General features: G+C 34.5%; 1 protein-coding gene across 1 annotated transcript in view; it reads left to right on the top strand.

Moving 5' to 3' along the window:
* ADAMTS19 (ADAM metallopeptidase with thrombospondin type 1 motif 19) overlaps window positions 1–26,412 on the top strand; it is a 154,696-nt gene that overhangs the window by 108,644 nt on the left and 19,640 nt on the right. Inside the window, exons 14-21 of the mRNA XM_065740556.1 lie at window positions 2,584–2,711; window positions 4,768–4,888; window positions 6,920–7,000; window positions 13,848–14,005; window positions 15,110–15,263; window positions 17,919–18,054; window positions 20,361–20,565; window positions 22,305–22,457. Of these exons, the coding sequence (XP_065596628.1) occupies window positions 2,584–2,711; window positions 4,768–4,888; window positions 6,920–7,000; window positions 13,848–14,005; window positions 15,110–15,263; window positions 17,919–18,054; window positions 20,361–20,565; window positions 22,305–22,457 (1,136 nt within the window). The remainder of the gene's footprint in view (window positions 1–2,583; window positions 2,712–4,767; window positions 4,889–6,919; window positions 7,001–13,847; window positions 14,006–15,109; window positions 15,264–17,918; window positions 18,055–20,360; window positions 20,566–22,304; window positions 22,458–26,412) is intronic.

The raw sequence follows: 26,412 nt of genomic DNA, 5'->3' as shown, positions 1-26,412 counted from the left end.
ACACCAGCTGAAGAATTCTAGTGTTACAGAAATCCATTGTTCCCAAACCCTTAGTTATTTTCCCTCATGGACTTTAATAACTGTGTCCAGAGTAGTTGCTGTTGCTTGAGTGTGGTCACCTATAATCTGTAGAAGTTGTCTAGTGTTGTCATTGATGAGGTTCATTCTAGGGCCACAAGTAACTGAGTGGATAAAGTTGCTAAGCCACTACCTATCATATTTGCAAAGTCTATTTTGTATCTTTGTTGGCAATCTGAACAATGGACTTGAGTTCACCCTCAGCAAGTTTTTCATCAACACTAAATTGTGTTTTACAGTGAATGTGTACCTGATGGAAAGGATGCCATCAGGAGGGTATCTCTTGACATGCTTGAGATGTGGGCCCATGTGAATGTTGTGAAATTAAACAAGGCCAAGAGCAATGTCCTCTACCTTTTGAGCTATCCAAAGCACAAGTAAAGGCTGATTAGGGAGTTGCTTGAGAACAACCCTAGGGAGAAGAACAGAGTGGTGCTGGTTGATGAAAAGTTCAGTATGAGTTGACAATGTGTGCTTGCAGCCCAGAATGCCAGTTATATCCTGGGATGCAACAGAAGAAGCATAACTAGAAGGGCAAGGGAAGTGTTTCTCCCCTCTGCTCTCTTGCCACCCCTCATAGCTTCCCTTCATTCAGCTCTAAAAAACAGAAACCTGTTGGAGCAAGTCCAGAGGAGGGCCATGAGGATGATCAGAGGGCTGAAGCACCTCTTCTAATAAGATGGGCTGAGAAAGCTGGGGTTGTTCAAACTGGAGAAGAAAAGGCTTTGAGGAGACCTCACAATGGCCCACCAGTATCTCAAGCGGATTGGCAAGAAAGCAGAACAGAGACTCTGTCAGAGAGTGTAGTGGTTGGACAAGGAACAATGGCTTTAAAATAAAAGAAGGTTTAGATTAGACATTATGAAGAAATTTTTTACTTTGTCCAAATAAGTTGTGGATTCCTCTTCCTAAAGGTATTCAAGACCAGGCAGGATGGGGGTTTGGACAATGTGGTCTAGCGGAAAGCGTCTCTGCCCACCCGTTGGAGGGCGGTTAAAACTTGATAATTTCTCAGGTCCCTTCCAGTTTAAACCATTGTTAGAACCTGCTTTTTGTTTTCTCTTTGAGTTCAGTGTCCTAAAAAAATTTAGTTTGTGCTACTGATAAGGTACTTCTTTGAAGAAATCTGATGCATGAGATTTGTGTAGACACCAGGTGACTTTAATTTTACTGTTTAAGCAGTATTGCAGAATGGACAAGCTCAGACAGTCTCAGACTTCTATACTGGAAGTGGCTTGTGTCTGACTGGCTTCATGTGTTGGTGATGAAGATCATATATGTTTGTATTTTCCCCTGGAGATACCCAGGGCTGTGTCAGTTTTAGTATGTTAAATGTGCCCAGACTACTTTCTGCTTTGTAAGTGAGCTGGCAGAGAAGGCCTGTGTCAGTATTTCTCTGCTATCTAACACTGAAAATGATGGTGATATCCAAGCTGCTTTTGGGAAATGGTCATTTTCAAGTGGCAATTTCTAATCTGGACCCAGCTAGTGCTAGGTAGCACAGGCAAAAAATGTGCCATAGACTGTTTTACAGTGAACTGTAGAGACAGTAGAGTTCTAGTGCCTGTGAATGTTTCCTGGAACTGTTTAATTTACTAATAAAAATACACTCCAGGAATCTGGAAGTCAGCATGAAGTCAGAGTGGTATAGATTGCAGCCAAATGAAATCAATTTCAAGTTCAAGATTGACATTATCCTTTGAAGAATCTGCTAAAGATTTGGGAAAGAGTTCTGAGTTAATACACTTGTGATTAAAGATATAAAAAAGTTATATGATTTTGTACTCAGTTGACCACTGAGAGGAGTCTTATTTTATTTGTTATTACTTTGGCAGTGGTAGAGCAAACTTCATTATTTATAGATGATGACCCTGTGGAATACATGGCTACATAGGATAAAATTGCTTTTTGATTCTTTTCAAAATGAAAAATGATTTGCAGAATGCTGTAGAAATGTAGTAGAAAGTTACATGACCTTGGTAGAGATATTAAAAAGAATGTGTTCAGTATTTTGTCTTTTTTTTAAATGTGGACTTTGTAAAACCATGGTGTTTCAGTTACTTTTTTTTTTTTTTCACTATGACCTGTATAGTTAGAAAATCTGGAAAGCGTTAACTTTCTTTTTTGACCAATATTTATGATCTGTCAGAAGTATAGTAGAATGAAAGTATAGATTACAACGAAAATATTCCATCAGCTGTAATGTGCATATTCTTAATTTTAACAATGAACATGACAGGAGTATGATGTAAGCCAAGTTTAAAGCATAATAATGTTCTAGGAGGAAAAAGAACTTGAGTTCTACAAACATGAGAAAAGGATAAAAAATGTGTGGTTTTTTTTCACATTATCTGAGATGACTTGTTATACTAACATAGATTCATATTGAAAAGATAAGCATAAATCAACTTCTAAAATTATGATGATAATATTATTTTATTTGTTAACTGACCTTTCATGAACTTTATTTTTATTTCTTTATTTTTCTGTCAATTGCTTCTACAGAAAAGCCATGTGCCTTGTTCTGTACACCGTCTGGAAAGGATCAACCCATTCTTCTAACAGAGAAAGTGATGGATGGGACTTCTTGTGGCCAGCATGGGTTAGATATCTGTGCAGATGGTAAATGCCAGGTATGAACTGCTTCTTTAGAAACTGGATATATATGCATATGTATGTGGGTGCAAACATTTGTTATGAATATAAAATTATTTCTTTGATGGAATGTTGCAAAATGCTGGTGATCAAGACTGAATGTTTCTTTATGTATCATACTAAAGTATTTTAAGCTCTTTTTACTCATTGGAACACAATATCTGAAGTAGCTGAAGACTTTGCTGCAGGAATATGTACCTCTGATATGGCTGGTTATAAGAAACTGCAGCATACTTGTTAGTAAGTACAGCACAGTTCATCTTCTAAAGTTGAGTGAAGATACAGCTTTCAACAGGCTGGGAAATTTTGCTATGGGATGTGTTTAATTCTGTCCATAGTACAGATTTTATAGCCAAATAAACCAAAGATGCTGAATTACAGATAACTGAAACAGAAAGCTTCTTCTATTCATGGTCCTGAGAATTCATTTGGTTTATAGAAGTTCTTTTGACACATTTATGGTCCCTCATATAGAAACTCTTTCATGTAAAAATCTCTCAGGGGTGTTTTTAATTTGATCCACTTCTCAGTGCATACACTGACTACAGTAGAAAAAGTAACCTTTAACACAGATTCATCACTAGAAACTACAATAACTTAAATTAGCTTACAGATGCATGCATGCATGCATGTATGTATCCATACAAATGCTGATGTGTATGTGTAATAAGTCTTTCTGAAGTGACTGTGTGCAACAAGTACACTCTTTGTTCAACTTGATTTTTGCTCACCAGTTAGTAATTAGAGGGTTGATCCCAAAGTAGTCCATTTTTCTGAGAAATCCATCATTTATTTTAATATCCACTTTTCATATCTGTCTGTATTTTTTCTTTCATACAGACAAAAAACCTGAAGCCAAACCCACCAAAGGCTGAATTGGCTTCTTGATATATCAAGATGAAAATATTTGCTTATCAAATTTGAATATATAAGTTTTTTGTGTCTTCCACATTTTAGCTTGTATTTTCAAACAACAGGTAATGGAGAGCTTTTGATCTACAGCTGTAAAGTTACATTTAAATCTACCAGATATACCATTTTATATTTGTAGCCTTGGAACCATTAAGTCATGAACCACTTTTTTTTCCAGTGGAATAATAAAAATTGCTTGAATAACATGAAGTAACAATCTTCACATGCTTGAAAATAAGTTGATCTGCAATAGACCGTGTTCTCTGTTCTTACATTAATTTTTCTCTTCCCTTTTAGCCTACACTTTAATCTTCATCATTTATAAAACAGTAATGAAGATTTATTGGCTTAAAGAGGTGCAGTGTATTAGTGCAGAAGATTACCATGTGTTAGTGTCTCTAGTCTTTAAAAGGATTTTATTTCATATCAAGTCAACATCATATTAACTCTATTTCTGTTGTCAAGGTAGCAGTGATATTAGTTGATATAAATACCTCTAATTTAGTAACGTAGTTTTTCTGCAGTGAATGCCATCTCAAACTAAATACTTTTCCATAAAGTACAGATCTATTTTATGTTTACATATTCTGGATATATTCATATGTTATTCAGAGTATGACATTAGCTTGACATTAAATGGCACTTTACCATCATGGGAGTGTCAAAAAACCTCCCATATTTTGAATGAAAAATAATAGAACTGAACAAGCTGCAGTCACTGGGGAGCTAGGCCTACTGAGTGTTTTGGGTTATGACTGGGGGTTGGACTCAAAGATCTCTTGAGGTCCCTTCCAACCCCGATGATTCTATGATTCTATGATTCATCTATGACCCAGGAAGAGGTAGGAACACCCATGTATTCATCTTGGAGAGCAGCTGGTAGTGTTGGCCAACCATATAGGAAGAGTGAGTGCAGAAATCTAAATAAAATCATTAGAAAGTTTAATATAGAAGAGATCTGAGGATAGCAAATAGTGCAGACCTCATTCTGAAAAGGCCTGGCATCAAACCTGAATTGTAATGGTTAGGCCATCCCGAAAAATGGTGAGATATCCACTTGTAACTGCAGCCTTAAAACAAATGTAGACCATTGCTTAACAGCTTTTTTTTCTTCTCCCACAGAAATTTGGCTGTGATGGTATAATAGGATCTCTGGCTCGTGAAGATCACTGTGGTGTATGCAATGGTAATGGAAAGTCTTGCAAGGTCATTAAAGGTGATTTTAACCATACCAGAGGAGCAGGTAAGTGTGTTTATTTAAAAGATTAAGAAATGGGTTAACTGTTTTGATTACTTTGAGCATTAGAACTAAGGTCTGCTTTTTTAAAATGATGCAGTTTCTCAAAGTTTCAGATCTAGAATCCTGGAATTGCTCAGGTTGGAAAAGACATTCAAGATCATCAAGGCTAACCTCAACCTAACCATACTACCACAACTCTAACAATCCACCTCAAAATCATATCCCTGGGATATCTACAAAATATATTATTGAAATTAATTTTACCCTGCTCATATGTTCAATGTTAAAGATAAAAATAATTGATTATTTTTATAATGCTGCAAATTATGTGAAGGAATTATCTATTACCATTAAGACATATATTATGTCATAGAAATTCCTGATTGCTAAAAATATATAAAATATTTCTTGTGTGTTTAGTATGTAAATAAATAGTGAATTCTTACAGTATTTATATTAATTTAGTGTTCTTCAAAATAAATATCCAAATTGCCTAAGACAATATAATTAAAACAAGCATTGGGGGATTATAAAGTCAAATGAGTGGAGAAATTTTATATCTTTTCATTATTTTGTGTTAAAAGCAACGTGCTGTAAGAAGTAAGAAGATTTTATGGTGCAGATGAATATTAGATTTTCAAAGAGTTCTGTTATTCGTTCTTTGCATGAGGTGAATTCACTGACTACAGCACTATAGTGTTGACAGAGTAAAGGACTGAAATTCTAATAAAGTTTATTATGCACCTTGCATACCTTCTCTTTGAGTATTTCCTTTGAAGCAGTGTTTAGGTGATTGTTTTCAGCATTCATTTGCTGTTACACTTCTTGTTTCTGGTGTATAATGAGTACCAAATTTCAATACAGTGAGTAAATCACTTCATAAAAATACTGTAATTAAGATCAGACAGTGTATCTTTGGACAGTTTTGAACTTCAGTACATTTCATTGGTAAAAAAAGTAAATAGCATAATCTTCAGATATTTCTGCCTTGTCCTTAAGTAATGCAGAACAGGGATCCCAAACTATGGATGAATCTGAAAAGTTATACTACAGAGGAAGTGACAGCTAGAAGAAATATCTATGTCAGCAATCTTTTACAACTAAAGTGAATTTCCAAAACCTTCTCAAAAATACTCAGAGTTCTTTGTCTGTCCTTAGTGTTACAGTATTGTCATCTCATCACAGCTTTGTTTATTTCTCAAGGAGCAAGACTATCAGCAATAAGTGGAAAGTGTTATTAGCTCTTAGATAAATGAAAGATAATGCTGCTTTGCAGTTAGCTAATGTTCATGCTTCTAGTTTGTTGAGAAGATTCTATAAGTACTCAGTGTTTTTGTAGACAGGATTACATAGACAGGAAGAATAAAACAGTGTTTTACTGCCCACAATTTGAAGTTCAGATAGATAATCTGAAATATAATTTATTTGTAACACAGTGTTTTCTACCTGCATTGTCTTTTCACCTCTTTTTACTTGAAGAAAATGGCTAAACAGTATGTCTTTTCCCACAGTCCATGAAATCAATTTTAGACATTTTTAACCATAATAATATACTTCAAAGTAATTCATAACATCAATTGAACACTTCAGCAAGAAAGCAGGATCACAAAATAATTAACAAATTAAAAAAAAAGTACTTGAATAATTTTTTTCATTTTTAAATGTCTCTACATGAGGAGTGGAATAAGAATTCTTTTTCAGTTGGCTGATGTGATAATAGCATTATGTTATTCAGTTTCATCTGCCCTAGATCCAGTCTACTCCTAATTCTCTTTTTTTTTTTTTTTTTTGCCACACTTTTATACCACAGTACATATGTTATGTATAAGGCATAGTGTCATCATTTGTTAATGAAAGCAGTGTTTTTTATTAAGACCTTTAGGCCACAGTTTTACAAATCACAACTTTCTAAATTACAAAAACAAAACAGGAGAGAAGAAATAAAAATAATAATTAACAATAAAAGAATAAAAAAAACCCGCATTTCTAGACTTCTCCATTTAACTCAGTTTGGACATTTGGTCTCATGTCTAGGTTATGTGGAAGCTTTGGTGATACCTGCAGGAGCAAGAAGAATCAAAGTTGTGGAAGAAAAACCAGCTCACAGTTATTTAGGTAAATATGGTTTAGTGTTTGTTTTCTGTTTGGATCAGCACTGAAGAGGTCTAACTTGACTTGTTTGTGTTATTAAATAAAACTGAGTTGAAAAAGAAATAATTGAGTGAACAATTAAAGAAAATATGTAGAAATACCATAGGAATTGCTCCTCCATCTTTTGTTTCGGGAACTTTCATCTCATATTTACAGAAATTTTTGAAGAATTAATTTTGATTATTGTAGAAAAAAATCACCATGTTTGCATTTCAACATTTTCTGTGTGTCATGTGGAAAACACTAATGAGAGCACTTCACATTGAACTAGTGAAAATATATGCTTCATAATGAAATAGAATGATTTCTACTTAGGGAACAAAAGAACAGACTGACCGATACACAGGGCACCACCTACAAAGTCAGATGAAAGCTCTAAAATTAGTGTAATAATACAGAAAAATATTTCTTTCAATGATTGCAAATAATCTGAATATTCTTATGGAAATAATAAATCAAAATTATTTTTAGTAGTTATTTGTATGAAGTTGTTTTTCATAAGAAAAAGACTATTTTTTCTCTTAATGATTTGTAAAGCTCTTGTCTAGGAGAGTATAATTTGTAATCATTGTTACAGGGTTTAAGTTATCATGATTAGCCTTGTTCAGTGAACAGCTTCCATTTTAACTTCTGGGGAACTTAGTATGAGAAATGAAAAAATGAAATGAAAGTTTTGCTGGTTTGACCACTGGTCATACCAGTTATTAGTTCTGGTCATAAGAAATATCACTAATTTACAAAACCATTCTGTGTTTCTGAATTGTTCGTGTCTTATACTTCTGTGTTTCATGTTGCATGGCAGTTTGCTTTCTGGGTTTTTGAACATGAGAAGGGTCAATATACACCAACTGTATTTCTGGCCTGCTTATTTTCAAACTAGCCCGCAAACCACTGACAACATATCTTATGATTAAGTTCTTAAAAAAAATATAACTAATTATGTAACTAATAATTGCATAATAATCTAGCTGTAAATGTACTGTAATGCATGGTACACAAAAAAAAAGAAGTGTGGGTTACAAAGTAGAATACAATTTAAGAATACAGTGTAGGAAATATGATCCCTGTTTTACAAACAGGAAGGCAAACAAAATGAAATGCCATTCTCTGGATTTAGGTAGTAATCAGTGTTCCTGTGATCTTGGAAGTTACCATAATGATACTAAATTGATTAGTGAAACCACAGTCCACATCGATAGCATCATTGTATAGTTGTACTGTGGAAGCTAATGTTCAGAGAAGTTCTTTCTGGACCCCTCAGTTATCCTTTTTATCTGAGGTATGTCAACATATACCACAATAACAGGAACTTTGTCATCCTAGGAGAAGAGGTAAAGTATAATTTGAAGCTGCATTTACTGAATTGATGAATGTCTCTAGATATGCCCTGTCTCTTTCACACTCTGAAGAGAAAGATTTATTTACAGATTTGAATTAATATATATATTATATATTATAATATATACATAATATAATATTTTTGAATAATATTATACATAAATATTATAATATATATAATAAATATAATGTACCTATACAAATTATATAAATTATAGTGTATGTATATATATTATTATATATATATATTCTATTTTGATGTGGCCAGATATTAGTTATTCCTCCTACACTTAAGTTCTATGAAATAATACACACAAAATTGTGTTTCTTTTCTCAGTAGGAATATTCTTTTCAAAAATATTTCTATAATAATTCCTTTTCAAGAATAAAAATTATTTATAATGGTATAGAGATGAAAACAAGTATTTATTGAACTTGAGATTATTTCCTAAACTGTAAACTTATTTATTTCAGAATCAGGATCTCTAAAAAAGAATTCTGAAATATATTTTTAAGGAATGAACTTGCACTGGTAATCTTGTCATTTGTGTTCTGTGGTAGATGTCAAGCTCACAATCATGTGATGTTCTTGTCCAGTTTGCTCTATGAAATATGTTTCCTAGTTAAAAAAAAATAAAAAAAAGATATTGTGCTGTTAGGGAGTATGAAGTGAAGAATGTGGAAAAGCAGGCAGGATCTAATAAGTTATACACTATTTTGAATCCCTCAGTTCTGAAGATGCTAATAGTTCTAAAGCACCTTGGAAGCCAGCAGAGGACCTGGTTCCAGACCAGACTCCCCTAAGATAAACCGTGTTTTCCTTTCATATGTAGTAGGCCATGGCAATGATTAATTAAAATTAAAATTAAAATTAAAATTAAAATTAAAAAAAATTGAAGCTCATTTACACCAAGATGAAACAAAAACTTAGTCTTTAAAATTTGTGATTAAGTCTGCATCTTTGAAAGCTAACTGGAAACAATTTGGCAAAGTGCAGTTTAATCAATATAAACTAAGCACACAAATTTACGAAAGTGAGCTTGATTTTTTTTCCAGATAGAAATATGCACATTTTTAGTTGTTTTTGATATGTGTTACTGTTTTTATAGTCTTTCTTACTGCCCCCTATTTTTCTTGTTGACTGAAAGAGTGGGGGAGAAAAAGACAGCATGAATTTAAGCACCTAAAAATCATTTTCTGTGTGTATAAAGAGCAATATAACATTCAACAGCTGAGCAACACATTCCATAAAGCAAAACAAAACAAAAAAAATCAAGAAATAGAACTTAATTTGGTTCAAACTCTGCTTAAACCTGATTAAATTTTTTTTTGAGATCTTACATTACTAAAGCAAAAGACAACATGAAAAGTGATGCGAATCAGCTCTTCCTTCACAGTCAGTAAAACTTTGCACCACAGTGGTAAGGACTGCCTTGAATTCATTTTCAAAATGAGAGTAAATATTGATACTAACACGGAATCATATTCTCTATATTTTCTGCTCAACACATGCAAATACATCATTTATAAAAATACTAATAATACTAATAATGTATTTTTGCATGTACGTATTTTATTTTGGCTTAAATTTCTCTGTAGAAAAGAAATGCCCTTAGTCTGTACAGAATTATGCAGCAGATAAAAACTGTATCACCTTAATTAAGTATTCCCTTGCTTTTATATCTAATACCAAGAGAATATGTGTTGCAGTTCTGTGAAATAAAAGTGATGAAGAAAGTGCAAGTCGTTTAGCAAAGCTATGAATGAAAATATGTGACAAAGAAAATGGGTATATGGGAAATCAGTTTCTGAGTTAAAATTAGTTTTGGATAAATGTTCGCTGTATGTGTGAAGTTTTCTGCACAAGAAATAAAAGTAGCACTTACTAATCTTAAGCATAGACTAGCACTTATTTTATGCATAGTCTGAAAGAGTCTTTAATTTTCATTAAATTATATAATTGCATATAGGTGAGATACTTGTAAATTTATTACTATTTGCCATGGAACAGTTACTACCAATTACAGTGACTGAGTAGCTTGCTTATTCCATTCCATTTTCAAGAGGTTCTCTGAGAAATTAAAGTTGGTCTTTTTTTAATTTAATTTTTATTTTCTTTATGGAATAGATTTGTAGTCCTATCATAGCAAAACATTCATCCTTTTCCTTTTCTCAGATTATCGTGATTTTAAAACAAGGATTTCCTGGATACTAATAATCAGTTTGGGTAGTTAGTTGCAGGGCTACTGAAATATTAGCAATTGCTTTTAGCAATATACAGTCCTCTGGATGTGGCCCATAATTTGATAGTTATGGCTTATTAAACAGTAAAGAACCTGTGAGTTTGTTCTTCTTTTTCATTAGTGTTGTGACTAATTTTTGTTATAATAAAACATATAATTACTGAATGACAATATGTCCCATATGGTACCACAAAGTATAAGCACAGTTACTTTCAGCATCTTTAAACTTTTAATTGTTCATAGAAAATTAGAAAGAAATACTTTAATGTAAAATTAAAATACTTTAGTCAGTAAAAACAGAAACAGGAAGATATTATGCCAAATTACATGCAACTCTTAATTTAAGTGGCATTACATACAAGATCAAGATAGAATGTTGTCGTTCCTGAGATGATAAGTGAAAATTTGCAAAGTTACTCAAATTTTGATTATTATTACTCATAAAATGTATTGAAGGTATCACATGATAATCTTAATGCAAATGAATCAGTGTCTTCCCTGATAAAAGATACTTGTGAAAACATTCTGGTTTACAAATTAATTTCAAATATTTTTTATTTTTGCCAAGTTTTCTTGACAAAATTAAGTTCATTGTTTTGGTGCTTTCCTGAACATAATGTGTAAATCTTGGGGAAAAAAAAGAAAAAAGAAAGAAAAAAAAATTCACAACTCCTGAAGACATCTGCTGCAAGGTCCACTGCTCTCCAGGGAGAAGACTGCTCCATCTGAGCAGCATTACCCAACTGGACCCCAGTGTTGTTGATTACATTTGTGTTGTTTCTCCACTAGAAACAAGATTGGCTTCTACAGTTTCAACACTAAATAGAACTCAGTTATCACTAGTAGTAGAATTTATAAACCTGAAATACCAATTTTTTAAATATTGTAAAATGACATTATTTTTAGCACAAAGCATTAATGGATTTTATAATCCTAATGTTTATTGCACAGCAGTGTAGTAGTTTGCATTAGTGATGTCTTATGCAACTGTGTTGCTGCCAGTTCTTAGAGCTATTGCCATTGTTTCCTATAGAAACAAAACATTACAGTATAAATATGAATAGGAGAAAAGACAATTACATAAATGACTCACATTAACTTACAACTTTAAATAAGAAATTTTGGACAAGGCTTAAAATGTTGAGGTTCTCTTAAAAGAGTTTGATGCCAAACATGCAATTTCAGTGAAGAGGAATGTGTACAAATTTTGGCCAGAATGTGAGTTCAAGTACATCCTCCTTCACATGCTTCAGACATTACTGTGAATAAGATAATAATATAAAATAAAATTTGAAGTAAAATAAATGTTCTTTACAAAAGAGTGTCTACAGAGTTTAATGTAGAAAAAGATAATATACTGTGTTCTCAGTGTCTGAATATCTTTCCTGACTTGATGATGCTTTTAAATCTTAATTTGACCAAAAAGAAGCTGTTTCTGTTTGTTAGAATCATTGAATTAGATGGTGAAAATCTGTGTAAAATAAGTGGTTAAGCAGGATAACAGTAGTATTGTCATATTTTGAGATGGGAAAATCATAGATTTAGTGGTTAGGGAGAAATGATTTTGAACCATAATTGTTTGAAGTTCTAACGTAGTTCCAGAAATATTGAAGAATAACTTGTGAAAATTACGTTTCCCTGTCTTGTAAAGGTCATAGACCCTAGGAACAGAGAATAATTGCTTTTGTCTAAAATGAGTTTAATGAATTCTGGAGCCTTACTAGGTCTTAGTAGGCAATAAAATACTGATTTTGACTTCAGTTAATGCTACACACATGTTTTGGACAAGCATTTCTTACAAAAATTGTTCGATTAACGTTCATGTTCAGTAGCATTCACAAATATGAATGGTATTCTGAAAAGTAATGCCTTCCATTTTACTATGTCAGACTGCAGTGTCAGAGACGGATGTTGTGAAAGGCTGAACTTTCCTACCAATAGTCTGTTATGTTCTGTTGCTGTGTGACAGGTGGCAGCAGGGCAGCAGTATGAATGGCATCTGTCATGGAAGTATGTCTGAAGCTAATGCTTCACTGAACTCTTTCATGAGGAAAAGCTGGCACCCATTGGCATTCATCAATGCCTACTGAACATTTGTAAAGACTAAATAGTGGATGTGAGCACACTGAGGCTGTGGGTAGTGCATTTCAGCAGTAGTGACAGCAGTGTGAAAGAGAAGCCACGCTGCAGGTGCCTATGCACAGCTTTCACACCATGAAATGAAGAGCATCTCAATTAGGTCATCCACACTAATAAATGGATTATGGCCAGGAAATTTATTTCAATGCATTGGGAATATTGATGGCAATGGTGGAATATTGCAAAGTTTGCACCATATGGGTCCTGCGAATACTCACACAGAAACAGAAAGAACACCATATGAAAGTTTGTCAGAACCTGTTCAGCCAATATGAGGCTGAAGATGACTGTCTTCTGGATTGCATCATTACAGATACAAAATTCTGTATCACTACTACTGTTTAGAGTCAAAACAGCAGTCCATGGGGTGTTGACATGTGAATTCTCCCTTGAAGAAAAAGAGATGGCTTTGAGCAGGTAAAGTGATGTGCACCATCTTTTGGGATAGGAAAGGGGTGATTCTTCTGGATTTACTGGAACCCCAAGAAACCATAAATTCTTACCACTATATCATTATGCTGACAAAGCTGAAGTCTTAAACTTCCAGAATCAGGCTAGTGAAGAAGACAACCTTTCTCTTGTAACACGAAAACACCCAGCCCGATGAAGACTGTGGAGCACTACTGTCTTGGCTGGACTGTGACTGTCCTACCACACCCACTCTATAGCCCAGATTTGTGCCTTCTGACTTTACCTCTGTTCATGCTGATGAAAGATTAACTGCGTGGGCAATATTTTCCAGCCAAAACCATTGTCATAGTGCTATGAAAGTCACCTTCACTGGTGCAGATTTTTTCAAGTACAGTTTGCAGGCTCTTGTTCACTGCTGGTAAAAAATGTATAGTTAATAGTGGTGACTATGCTGAAAGGTAGTGTTTTGTAGCTGAGAACTTGCGATATCAAGTAATGTGATTGTGCTCTTCGTGCCTGTTGTAGTTTCCATGGAAATAAATTGAAGACGTTACTTTTGGAGTGAACTACATATCTTTGCAGATTTATGTGATTTCATCTACCAGTTAAATTATCCAATCATCATGTGGAAAGAGGCCAGAATCACCTCTGACTGAACATTTTTTAATGTATTTTTGCAGCTCTTCGAGATGCTGGTAAACAGTCTATCAATAGTGACTGGAAGATAGAACATTCAGGAACATTCAATATTGCTGGGACCACTGTCCATTATGTTCGAAGAGGTCTCTGGGAGAAGATTTCTGCCAAAGGTCCCACAACTTCTCCCTTACATTTACTGGTATGACAGTATGAATTTTGTGTTTTATTTTGCTCCTTCCCTTCCCTTCCCTTCCCTTCCCTTCCCTTCCCTTCCCTTCCCTTCCCTTCCCTTCCCTTCCCTTCCCTTCCCTTCCCTTCCCTTCCCTTCCCTTCCCTTCCCTTCCCTTCCCTTCCCTTCCCTTCCCTTCCCTTCCCTTCCCTTCCCTTCCCTTCCCTTCCCTTCCCTTCCCTTCCCTTCCCTTCCCTTCCCTTCCCTTCCCTTCCCTTCCCTTCCCTTCCCTTCCCTTCCCTTCCCTTCCCTTCTCTTCTCTTCTCTTCTCTTTTTCTTTTCTTTTACTTTTCTTTTACTTTTCTTTTTTTTTTGAACATGATTCTTCTCATATACGTTTCTGCAGATAATGAGATCAATGCAAGTTATACCTGCTGATCTGTTAGCTCAATTTGTTCTTATAAGTCCTTTTAAATACTTTTAAAAGTAATAAGCTTTGCATTGTTGAGTTAGGATGGAAGGTCTCAGCAGCTGAAGCATTAAACTACTGCCAGGTGTTTTCTGTCTTCATGGTCCATTGGCTATAGTTCGCACAGTCTTGGCATTTTAAGATTGTAATCACCATATCCTCCATTAAGTGGAGGTTTGATATGCTCCGCTTTAGGGTGGAAAAGTTGGTAGCAAAGTGACAGATCCAGAAGGAAGAAATGGTACAAAATAATTTACAATTAAAATTTTTAATTGCAAGAAATTTTCTTGAATATCTAAATAGTTTCAAATATGTCTATGAAAGACATCATCTTTTTAAGAGCACTGAAATGTAGGACATGTAATTCCATGAATTTGTTATGAATTCTGTTTTGCTTTATTGGCTTTTTTTTCATATACATATTTATATATATATATATATATAGTGAATTAAGAGCTTTTAGACCTTTATGTTAAATAAAAACATTTCTCCCATTGTTCTCAGTAGGGTAATTCTATTAATTCTATTATCAAATTTATCAGAAAAGTCTAAAGGCTACTGAAGTCATTCTGCCAAGCTCTTTGAGATTATTTCTTCAAAGATTCAGTTGTGTTCTCCTCAGTGCCTGTTCTCATAGGAATGTTTTCCTTTGCTGTAATTTACAGGTGCTGCTTTTCCATGACCAGAGCTATGGTCTACATTATGAGTACACAATCCCCCTGGATCCTCCTCCTGAGAATCAGAGCTCTAAAGTACCAGAACCTCTTTTCATGTGGACACATTCTGGCTGGGAGGATTGCGATGCTGTATGCGGAGGAGGTAAAAAAATTAATTAATTAATTAATTAAATATACATTCGATGCGGTTGTATATACGGTATGTGTATATATATATATGCATCAACTAAAACACATGGTGTATGCATATTTCAGTTATTATATAATAACTATAATGATAATGATAATCTAGTTAAGATTCAAACTAAATAAAGCAGGTAGAAAAAAAGTGATAGGGAAGGAACCAGATCTCAATTTACAAAAAAATCAAGCTATTTTTCAAAAAAAAAAAAAAACAAGCGTGAACAAGAATAGAAAGTTCAAGTGCATTCTACTCTCTATTTCGAACTATTGAAGATAAATGACCTGTAAAAGACATTTCAAACTACAGAAAAGCTGAACCCCAGTCTAGGATCAAATATGTTACATGAGTTGAGAATTATCCAGAAACATATGGAACAAATATAGCAACAGCAGATATTAGTATGCTTATGCAATATTTTTCCTATGTTTATGTTTATAAACTGTAAAAAATGTGAATTTGGAAGAACAAAATGCCAGTATGAAAACATTGGATTATGAACGATATTACTGTAACAAAATCCTTTTCAATCAGTAACTGTTTAGAAGCTGGTTATTAGAAAGCATGGGAGAGTTTTTAAAGAAGGCAACCCGGAGAGATCTGTTAATATGATGTGTAATTAATGGTTCAGACTTACACTGTGATTAACATATGAATTATTAATACCTATCTTTCATGCTTATAACTTTGATGATCATGGTTGTTCTGATCAGCAGCTGTGAAAATTGCTATGCACCTTGTAATTCAATAATAAAGCCTGGAAACACTTTACCTTCTTATAACAGCAACTCAAAGAACACAGTGTTCTAGCTACTTTGATTCTGCAGACAGTCCTGGTGGCACGACAGATTACTTTAGTTTCCATAAACATGCCTTTTGTGGTTTGGTAAGAAAGCGTCTTTCCTGAAGGCATTTTGTACGTGGTACTAGTATCATCCTCTCTTTCTCCATAGTGCACTCATATTCACTTGGAATATTCATACTTTTTACAGTTTCCTGAAGTATTTTTAGAATAATTGGAATGCTACCACAATCTCTCATTATTGCTTCAAAGATTGCTAGAGTTAGCGATCATTTGGAAAAGTCTTAAATTGCACTATGCTGGTGATTTTTTTTACATGAATACTTAAATAAATATTTAAGTGTTTTAATGTAATGTTTATTTTTATCATACTTTTCTCTGTTGTAATTGGACATCATTTTTGTTTGAAATAGTGGAGTTAATGCAAAGTTCCATGAAAGGTTTTTTTACTGCAAATATTCTGAAATGCATATGAATTTTTTTTCTCACTTAATTTCTTCTTTGATATCTTCCATTTAATATGAGGTAAAAATGAAATTAAATTATGCAGCTTGCACCCCATGTGCATTTTTGTGCTTGATTTTTTATCATCAATATTTTGATGAATCTGATTAAGGAATATAACAGTTATCAGCAGTTTTCCTTAAATGTTGAAAATGTCTGTCGGGATGAAAGTACTGATGAAGCCATGTGGTTTTGTGCATATTTACACATGTCACTAGTCTGCAACTTCCTGTGTTGCAGAAAAGCATTCTTTATGTGGGAGAGAATATGAATGCACAGATGTATATGTAAATGCAGAAAAAAATTTCAAACATTTCGAACACTGTATGTGATAGATTAGTTCCATGTGCTCTCATTACAGAAACACTGTAAAATGTCAGTTATGGTCACACAGATAATGATTACTTACAACTTTGCTTCTTGATCTGCTGGCACATTTCTAACCACTATTAAATTCTGCATTCTTGGGTCTGCCCTGCTTCTGCACACACCCTGTTTGTCAATAAACTACCAGACAGAAACAGGAAGTGGTTATGAAGTTATTTTCTGCTAACTGAAGACTTTAATTCAGGGCTTGCTAATTTTCTAAAAACTATACTGTAGTCTGATTACAAGCTACTGCTTGTAGTAATTATTGTGTTCAATTCTTATTTTCTACCTGTTCCTCTTCAAGAGAACTGAGCGTCAGCCCATCTGTCAAAGCGATATTTATGTAACAGAACATGCATTAGGTCTCCACCAGAAGTAAACAGCTCCCTAAATGGATACACTACAGATCAGATCAGTTGTATGGCCTTTTTTCTTTAATGCAATCTCATTTCTGAAGGCTGCAAGAGTGATTGATTCTCTTTACCTGAGTGCTGGCTGCACCTGCCAAAATGCTAATAAACCCAGCAGAACTGATAAGAAACATAGAGAGGCAGGATTTGTTTTTCCCTTCCTTTGACTTAACAAGAAAACGTCTTCTTTCTATGTGATTTTTCCATAAACTGTTTGCAACATTGGGGTCTTTGTGGCTGAGAGAGAAACAACTATGGCAATAAGATGTGGGGTTTGGAATATGACTTGTTGCAGGAATAAAGGAGCAATATTCTAATGACACTGGTATGAAAATACTGGATTAAGAAAATACATTGTTTCCTATAAAGTTCAATATCTCCCTTAGCCTCACTGCTGTCTGCATTTTTCACTTCTTTTTGCCAAACTGAACATAAAATGGCTGCATCTGATGTAAAGATAGCTTTTGCATTCCTTTTTAGCAAAGTTGCATATTCCCGTTTTCTCTGTATACCTGCTTTATCTTTTAATAGGTGAAAGAAAAACAACAGTCTCTTGCACAAAGATTATGAACAAGAATATCAGTCTTGTGGACAACAAGAAGTGCAAATATTTAACAAAACCTGAACCACAGATCCGAAAGTGCAATGAGCAGCCATGCCAGACCAGGTAATAGTGATTTGGTTATATCGGACTGATATCTAAACGTAAAAATCTCAGGAGCATTTACTGCCTCTGGCAATCAATATACAGTAAAGCTGCATTTCCAAAAGGTTATAGCCTGAAATATGGAGGACACTGGAAAAATTCATAATGTATCTCTTAAGTTTAAATGAAGGAGAGCCCTTCCTTCTGTCATGTCTAAATCCGTTATAATTCAGTAAAGTGGCTTATTCCTTTCCTTGGTAGCAGTTCTCACTGGCTGATATCTACAGTTAAATCAAAATGTAATTGTTGTTTCTGTAAAGATTAATTTAATCACATGCTTATATTTATATGTTAGATATTTGTTAGATTATATGTATATAATTTGTTAGATTATAATATGTTAGATTTTTGTTGAGTCAGAGCTACACTCCTTTAAAAACACTCAGAAGTTCTGGATACACTAAGTAGTAAACAAATGAATAACTATCTGTTAATTAGATTTTCTTCATTGGTTTAACTTGAAGTATAGAGAGCCTACCCTTCTCTTCTGCCTCTCCTCTCGTCCTTTTGTCTGAGGATCTGTATAGAGAACTGTACTGAGATGGCTGGATGGTGAAAGAAGCAGAAGGAGCTTTTTTCTCTGAATTTCTCTCCAGGAGGCAGATGTCCCTGCAGCCAAGTTGGCAACTTGTCCCTGACAATGGCTGGACTGGCTGACATGACAACCCACTGCAGGGTTTGCCATTGTTTGCCAGAATGACAGCTAAGATTCATGATCGAGGAAGATCCCAGCTCCTGTGCAGACCTAGGTCACATGTGTGTCACCTTACAGGAGGGGGAGAAGAGCTCTTAGGTAGTTAACTGGCAGCAATGTGAGTTAGCACTGGGGACAGATCTCCAGATGCTTTCTGGAGGAGAGGCAGATGAAATTTTCAAAGAAAATAATGCAAAGCAAATGTAATGCAAGTATTATTAAAGAAAGTATGTAAAATGAACCAGCTGACATAGCTTTCTTGTAAAGCATGAAATACTAAGATCAATAAATGCAACTTGTAATACATTTTAAGTAAGACTGAACTACTGACATTTGTGTTTCTACAGACAATTAAACAGTAGATTTCTATTTACTTATATGCATGCTTAACCAGGTTATAATTTTATTTTATTAATTACACTGCACACTGAATTGATTGAAATGAAATAGTGTGACATCCTTCTGAGTCATTGTCAAGGATGTATTTTTAATCTTCTTTACCTTTTTCAGCTTATTGAATGAAAAATTTTAGCTGTAATTAATTGCTGTGTGGAAATACTATGCTGTGACAGGTAGAAAGATATCCTGGTTCAGCTTTTAATATACTATTAACAATTCTTACAAAATTAATGTTATTAGCTTTCAACAGAAATGTACTTAAAGCACATGCTTGCAGGACTGGTTGTTTATTAATGGCATTTGAACAAGTACCTTAAATTCTGTTACTTTATTTAGACAGTCTGCGAATTGTAAATTGAGACGTTGGACTACTAATAGAAAAATCTCAGTTAAATATTTAGTTTTCTTACAATAAATGTCTGTGACAGAAGGTTGGAACAGATTTGATAAACTTCAGTTTCCTAATGATCTCCCTTGCAAGTCTAACCTCCTGGGATAAACTTTTGTACTGCATTAATGGCAGAACTTCTGATTTTTAGGGATGTATGGCCAGAGTCTGGAGCTGTAGAACATTAGGGGAAAATTATCTTCTAGAATGATTACTTTCCAGGTGTATGGGCTCTGCCAAGCTGCATCATCAGCCTTACTTGTTGCTGTGATTTAAGCCAAGAACTTGATTTAAGCCTGATTCTGAAGAACATGAAAAACTCTGAGCTCCTCTGCTTCCTCCAGAACAACAAACCGAAGTGATTCTGTTCTGAAATTGAGTCTTTTCCAAAAAAATGATGGGCTTACATCTGGGGCGTAGATTTTACATGTAGGTAGTCATAGAGATAGAAAATGCAAGGCCGGTAAGTAGTCACTCATATTTGAAACATGTAACACTATTTTGGAGCTTTTCTAATTAGATTTGTAATGACAAGAGAGTACTCTGAAAACATGGAAACTGATGATGTAGACATTAACTTATTAATAGAAACACAGAATAGTATTTAATTTTAAAACATTTTAGATTAGTAATTGCTCTAGTTAATGCAAAATGTTAAATTAAAAGGAAAGATAACATTCACAAGTGAATCATGACTAAGAATGTAATGGCAAGCAAGAGAATAAGTGATATAATGGGACTTTTTCCATCCTGACTTCTTATTGTATTGCCTGTATTTCTTTCTAGATGGATGATGACTGAATGGACTCCATGTTCAAGGACATGTGGAAAAGGGACACAAAACAGACAAATAGCCTGCACACAGCAGCTCAGAAATGGGACCCTGATCAGAGCAAGGGAGAGAGACTGCCTTGGGCCAAAGCCTGCGTCTGCACAGCGCTGTGAAGGCCAGGACTGCATGACTGTGTGGGAGGCCGGAGTCTGGTCTGAGGTGCTGCATTTATTATATAAGCAGACACAGTGATTATTTATGCATTGGTATTTTCTGAAATTGTAGGGGTTCTTTCACTAGCAAAATGTGTTTCAGAGTCCTTATGCAAAGATTTAGCAAAAGGACCAGGACTAGGAAAACAAGCTGTATAGAACTACTACATTTTACCTAGTTAATGTCCTGGAACAGTTTCTTTTGGCCTATTTTCAAGCACATATAATCAAATATATCCTGACTGTAGTAATGGGTAACTAGGGGTAAGTGGAATTAAGACTGTTACCCGTTAAATGTGGGTTCAGGCTGTGAGCGTCTTGTGTGGTACTTTTGTACCAAGGGATGTTGATCTGATTGTTGCTTCCATTTTACTTCAGAGAGGCCGGGAGGGAAGCTGCTTGCAAAAAAAGGACATTCCCTTCCCTTCCATCTTCCAAGAGCAGCACAAGCACTGAGTCAAAGGGCTTGTAAATAAGATAATTTTGGATCCACTTACCCTGAAGCAATAGTGCAGGCTGTATGTTCATTTGATCTTCTTCTAAGTTATACTAATTCTTAAAGTAATTGACTGTGGAGGAAGAAGGGAGTTGTTATCACTGCCATCTGGAAAAGCTGAAGGGGTTATTTAAAGCTTCTCCCTCCACTGGAAGAATACAGTAATTCTGAGCTGTGCTATGAGTCGCTTCAGGCTCAAAATAAGAATAGCAGCTTCTGATTGTGGGTACAGAGCTTTGTTTGGGTTTCTCTGCTCAGCAGCACAGGGAATATTTTCAAAAAGAAAAAGGAAATGCTGAGATAGAGATAAAAGGAGTAAATAGCAGCAGATACTAGTTTGATACATAGGTTTATAATGTGAAAGTTGATGGTGGGATGAGTCGTGCCTACTTAGAGTGGTCTGAGAAAGAAACCCATGTGGTTTAGTTGATTTGTTTCACTTGAGAGACAACAAATAAATAAGCACATTTCTGCTGAAATCAGTAAATGTATTTTGAAGAGTGAGGTGTTTCCCATGGACATTCCTACTATCACCATTGAACTGGACGCTAGCCATTACTGCTTCCTGCAGTTATGATTGGCTTGGCAAAGGAGAGTTTCAGATTTAGATCTGCAAGCAGTGGGATGATCAAAAGCAGTGATAATGTTTTAAGAAGGAAATGGCATAATTTTTGGCAGTGTAAGTGGGAATAGCAGAAAAAAAAAGCATACATTAAGACCTTCCATGGAAGTTGAGGAGAGTTTTCACATGCTGTATATGCCGTGAATTTGAATTTTCAAATTCAGTCTGGATTCTTGCTTAGAGTATGTGCTTTTCTATTTTAACTTTTTCTTCTTATAAAAGTGGAGTTTATTTGCAATTGCTTCATGTCTTATGAACTTTATTTAGTGGGGTTTTTTTCATTATATTTCTTTAAATTATTCAAACAAAGATTGCATTATATTTTACTGTAATGTTTATTTCATTGCTTCTTCTCTAAATGTTCCCTTATCCAAATACAGTTTTTAAGGCTTAGTTTTTGTTAAGCAAATATTTTTCATCAAATTATATATTTTTGCGTATGTCTAAAAGTGATCATTCTGCCCCATACAAGGATTTTTGTTCATTTGTTAGTTCTAGTTTAGAAATAGTATCTGTGCAAGGATTAAAGTCAGGAAATCATTGGAGTCCTAAAGTACTTATAACAGCTTGGCAGAAGTCTCTGGCAGAAGGCTTTTGTAGAAACCTGAAAAACATATTTTTCCAACAGTGCTCTGTAAAGTGTGGTAAGGGAGTACGTCATCGGACTGTGAGATGCACCAATCCCCGCAAGAAATGTGTTTTGTCAACAAGACCTAAAGAAGCAGAGGACTGTGAGGACTATTCCAAGTGCTATGTCTGGAGAATGGGAGACTGGTCTAAGGTGAGACATCCTTGATTCTGCTGTCCCATATTATAATATATGCAAGCTGAGTCCTCTGTATGATGTGTGGCTTTTATTAGAGGTCTGGGACCCTCCAAGTTGTGTAAAAAATAAGGCTACCAAAAATAATTTAAAACAGGAAGTCACACTGTGACCAAAATGTAAAAGAAAAGATCAGGAATGTGAATGTGTTGAACATTCAATATTGTGCAAGTGTGATATAAATAAACTGTTTTTAGAAGACAGGCAAAAAAGTCAGGGACCTGAAAAGTATGGAATAAATTAAGTGTTCATATTTGCAAATATGCTTTTAGGTTTATTTATTTTCCAGAACTATTTGAAAATTCTGATAACACTTGATTATGCAAAGTAGCAGTTGTCTTGCCTGTACTCTTCATTTTTTGTTAGACTTACTTTCTTTCTTGCCTCTTGCTTAATACCTTACTTAGACAATGTAGCAAACACGTTGAATATTGTGTTTGGCTCTCTGCAAGAAGTTCATTAATGTACCTGGATAGCAGCATACAGGCTATCAACTGGCAGTATGTAGCCACTGGTGAGATACATTAATGTGCTTCTTTGCCACTTCTATTACAGGCTGACAGAGGCCTAATGTTGGTAGTTGTATGTCCTAATCTTGTCATGCATTTTTCATTGTAACGTGGAATTTGTACCAAGGGTTGCTTAACAAAATGGTTCTGGGAAAATAACTTAATTTCCATTACTAAACATTAGAGTAATTTGCTTAGGTCATCCTACTGAGTCCTGTCTCCCAACTACCCCACCGTGTTTTTTCCTAACCAGGGCAAGGTATTGTTTGCCATTTAGATGTGATCCAACTGTAATAAATTATAATTCTTATGCTCCACTTAAGGTCATTTCCAATACATTTTATTGTTTGCACATTTTATTTGTCCATGATTCCAAGAAGTTATACCCTTTAGCCTCATAAGGAGCCATGTTTAGCATAGTCTATTTCCAAGTACACCATTTAATTACTAGAAAGCATGTATTACTGAATTTTTCTAAATACCTGATGTAAATGTTAGTTAATTCTTTGGCATAGAGATTTTGATTTAAATGAAATACATAAGCACAGGCCAAACTATATCAGAAGATACTGGTTAGATCTTTGATTGAATGAATGTGTTACTGAACTGGGACTCTGAACATCTGGGGCAGTTTAAAATATTCAAAACACAATGAAATTCTGACCAAAAAAAATGGAAGTCTTGTCAGAGTGTTTTTTTTTTTTTTTTTTTTGCCCTACCAGAGGCCATGCTTTAGCAGAGAGATTGCTATTTATTTATTTATTTACATTGCTTCTGTTCATAACTCTGCAATCATCTCTTCTGCTTTCACTGTATAACATTACTGCAGAAGCTTTTAAACTTGCTCGCATGGAGAAGTATTTAATGTATTTTTAGTTGTTTTTAATATGATGTAACAGCTGGAAACAAGGACTAAAGCCAGTAATGTATGACTAGCCAGCCTTCCAAGAATTAGCTGCAAGAACTGTATGGGTAATGAGTGTTTCATAGAATTCTCCTTGTGAGCTCTCATTTTATGACTGTGGTGACTGTGGGGTACGAATTGTCACTATCACATTACTGCTTACTCAATTTTCTTTATAAGTTATTTACAAATATTTGATTTTTTTGGAACATCTCAGGTACTTCAGAAACACAAGGTGGTATAGCCATTAATTTTTAAACTACAGCCAGAAGAAACTTATCTTCAGAAGTGGTGTTTCTTTTACAAGAAGATACATTGGAAATAAGTCTGGTAGTTGCATTTCCATACCACAAAACTGCACAAAAACTTGCATCATATAGCACTAGTACAAGCATGGAGTAGACTGTGTATTTGCTTTCTTAGCTGAAGTAGTCATTCAAATGAGCATTGGTGAGGCTGTGTGAGGATGTTCAGACAGTTTATGCTGTGCTCCCAGTGCCCTCTGGAGAAAGGAAAGGCTTTATTCTTTCATTCAGTAGTTTTCACAAACATCCATGTTTAGATTAATGTACAAGATTGTATTTCTTCCTGTTTAAAATTTACTGACATTTCAAATGTTCCGCTTTTCTCCTGTCAAGGCTGTAACAGTGTCACCTAAATTGTACTTTAAACTTCAGATACAGACAATGAGGGAATATTTCATATGGAATTGACAAAAACTTTTGAATGGTTAATATAGACCCCGCATGTGACTTACACAGCTGATATTTCCAAGATTTATACCAAAAAAATAGATACTTTAATTTCTCTGCAGAGACATGAGTTCAATTTAAAATATACTTGGATTTCCTTCTTTTTTTTTCTCTGTTACTATTCTGTTCCGTTGCTAGAGTACATAGCAACATGAAGTCATGTCATACATATTAATATGTCTGCAACAGAGGAAATAAATAGAAAGCTCAGATAAATGTTGATCTTTGCTCACTGTTTGTTTCTAACTTAGAAGTTCAGTGCAGCCTTCTGTGTTCACTGTTTTTACTCTTTAGGATCATTCTTGACGTTGACAGAAGGCTGTTCCTTTGAGCAAAGCCAAGTTCCCCCTAGCTAATGCCAAGACTTGGCTTGAAAAATTTAAATGACACTTCTCACACATTGAAACAGGAGGCTTAATGTGATCCTTGTTGGCTTTGCCTTGAACTCCTAAGGCATAATTTTAAATGAAGCTTAAATGCACTATTACTGGAAAGATAACATTATTAATAACCATGGTAGTGCTGTAATGGAGTTAATATTATTTTAGAGGTACAGTCACATTGAGATCAAATAATTCTTTTGCTCAACATTTCAACAATAATTCCAAGATCAAAGAAAACTTGATAAAACTACAGCCTCTAGTAAGTCAAAAAACACATAAATCCTTCTAAAATTCTGATTTAATTTAAAAGTGTGCTGTATAATCTGGGCTTATATGGACCATTAAACTCCATAATTGCTCATATGTCAGCAAGGTGGGTCAATATGCTAAAGTTTTCTGTTCTCAACATCATTTGAGCCTGCCCTCATGAGTATGGTGAGAATGTAAAGGCTCAAATTGAACTGCTCAAGCCACTGCCTTGAAACATTACCAATTACATTGTCTTTTCTCAGCAAAAAGTTCTTTTGCTATGAATTCATCATCAAAGGATAACAAAATAAGCAGGAGGGAAGAGAAATTAAATACAAGTACACTGTTTGTTTACACATCTAGATGGCTTGCTAGACAAGTTTGCATCACTGTAGGAGTAGTTACTTCAATGACAACAGTATAGGATACTCACAGATTGTGTTTAGGGAACTTTATGTCAGAAGCTATATGTATGTACACATATATTTTGCTTTTATCTGGAATCCTCAGAACATTGGTAGAATAAATGAAGCATAAGAGTCAGGATGAATTTTGAAAGAGAGAATAATTTGGAATAAGAATAGGTTTTGAAAAGAATAATAAAAATCTTAAGTTTGATGTGATAGTATACTGGAAACTTCTGAAGGGATTCAGCAAGTGATAATGGGATCGAAACAATGAGCAAGAGAATAGAATTTAAGAGCAGCCATTTGTAGTAAGTGAAGGAGAATAAACTATGTGTATGGGAATCAAAGAATATAATATGATGTAAGTGCTATCACAAGATTTTGTTAAGAAAGCTGGAAAGAAAAGATGCACTCAGTAGGAGATAAAGAGGAAGCAACAGCTGAATTTCTAATTAGTACTTATGTATGAGGGTGGAGAGAAACAGGAGTCAGATACAGAATCTGTCATAATGATTCATGTGAATGGGATGTACTTTGCTTTGTCTGTTGTTTGAAGAAGATAAAAGGGGGATCAAATTTGGATCTGATATTTTTTTTTCTAGTGAAACTAAAGGACATCTGAAACCACTGCTCAGTTTTTACACCTCAGAATTCATGTCTTATTTCAAATTGTTTATTTAAGACAGTATATAGAGTACCCTCTAGACAG

Source organism: Cyrtonyx montezumae, unplaced genomic scaffold (genome assembly GCF_038088225.1).
Source record: "Cyrtonyx montezumae isolate F1298 unplaced genomic scaffold, pur_monq_1.0 scaffold_29, whole genome shotgun sequence".
NCBI lineage: Eukaryota > Metazoa > Chordata > Aves > Galliformes > Odontophoridae > Cyrtonyx > Cyrtonyx montezumae.
The sequence above is the reverse complement of the archived record's forward strand: the minus strand, read 5'-3'. Positions and strand labels throughout refer to the sequence as shown.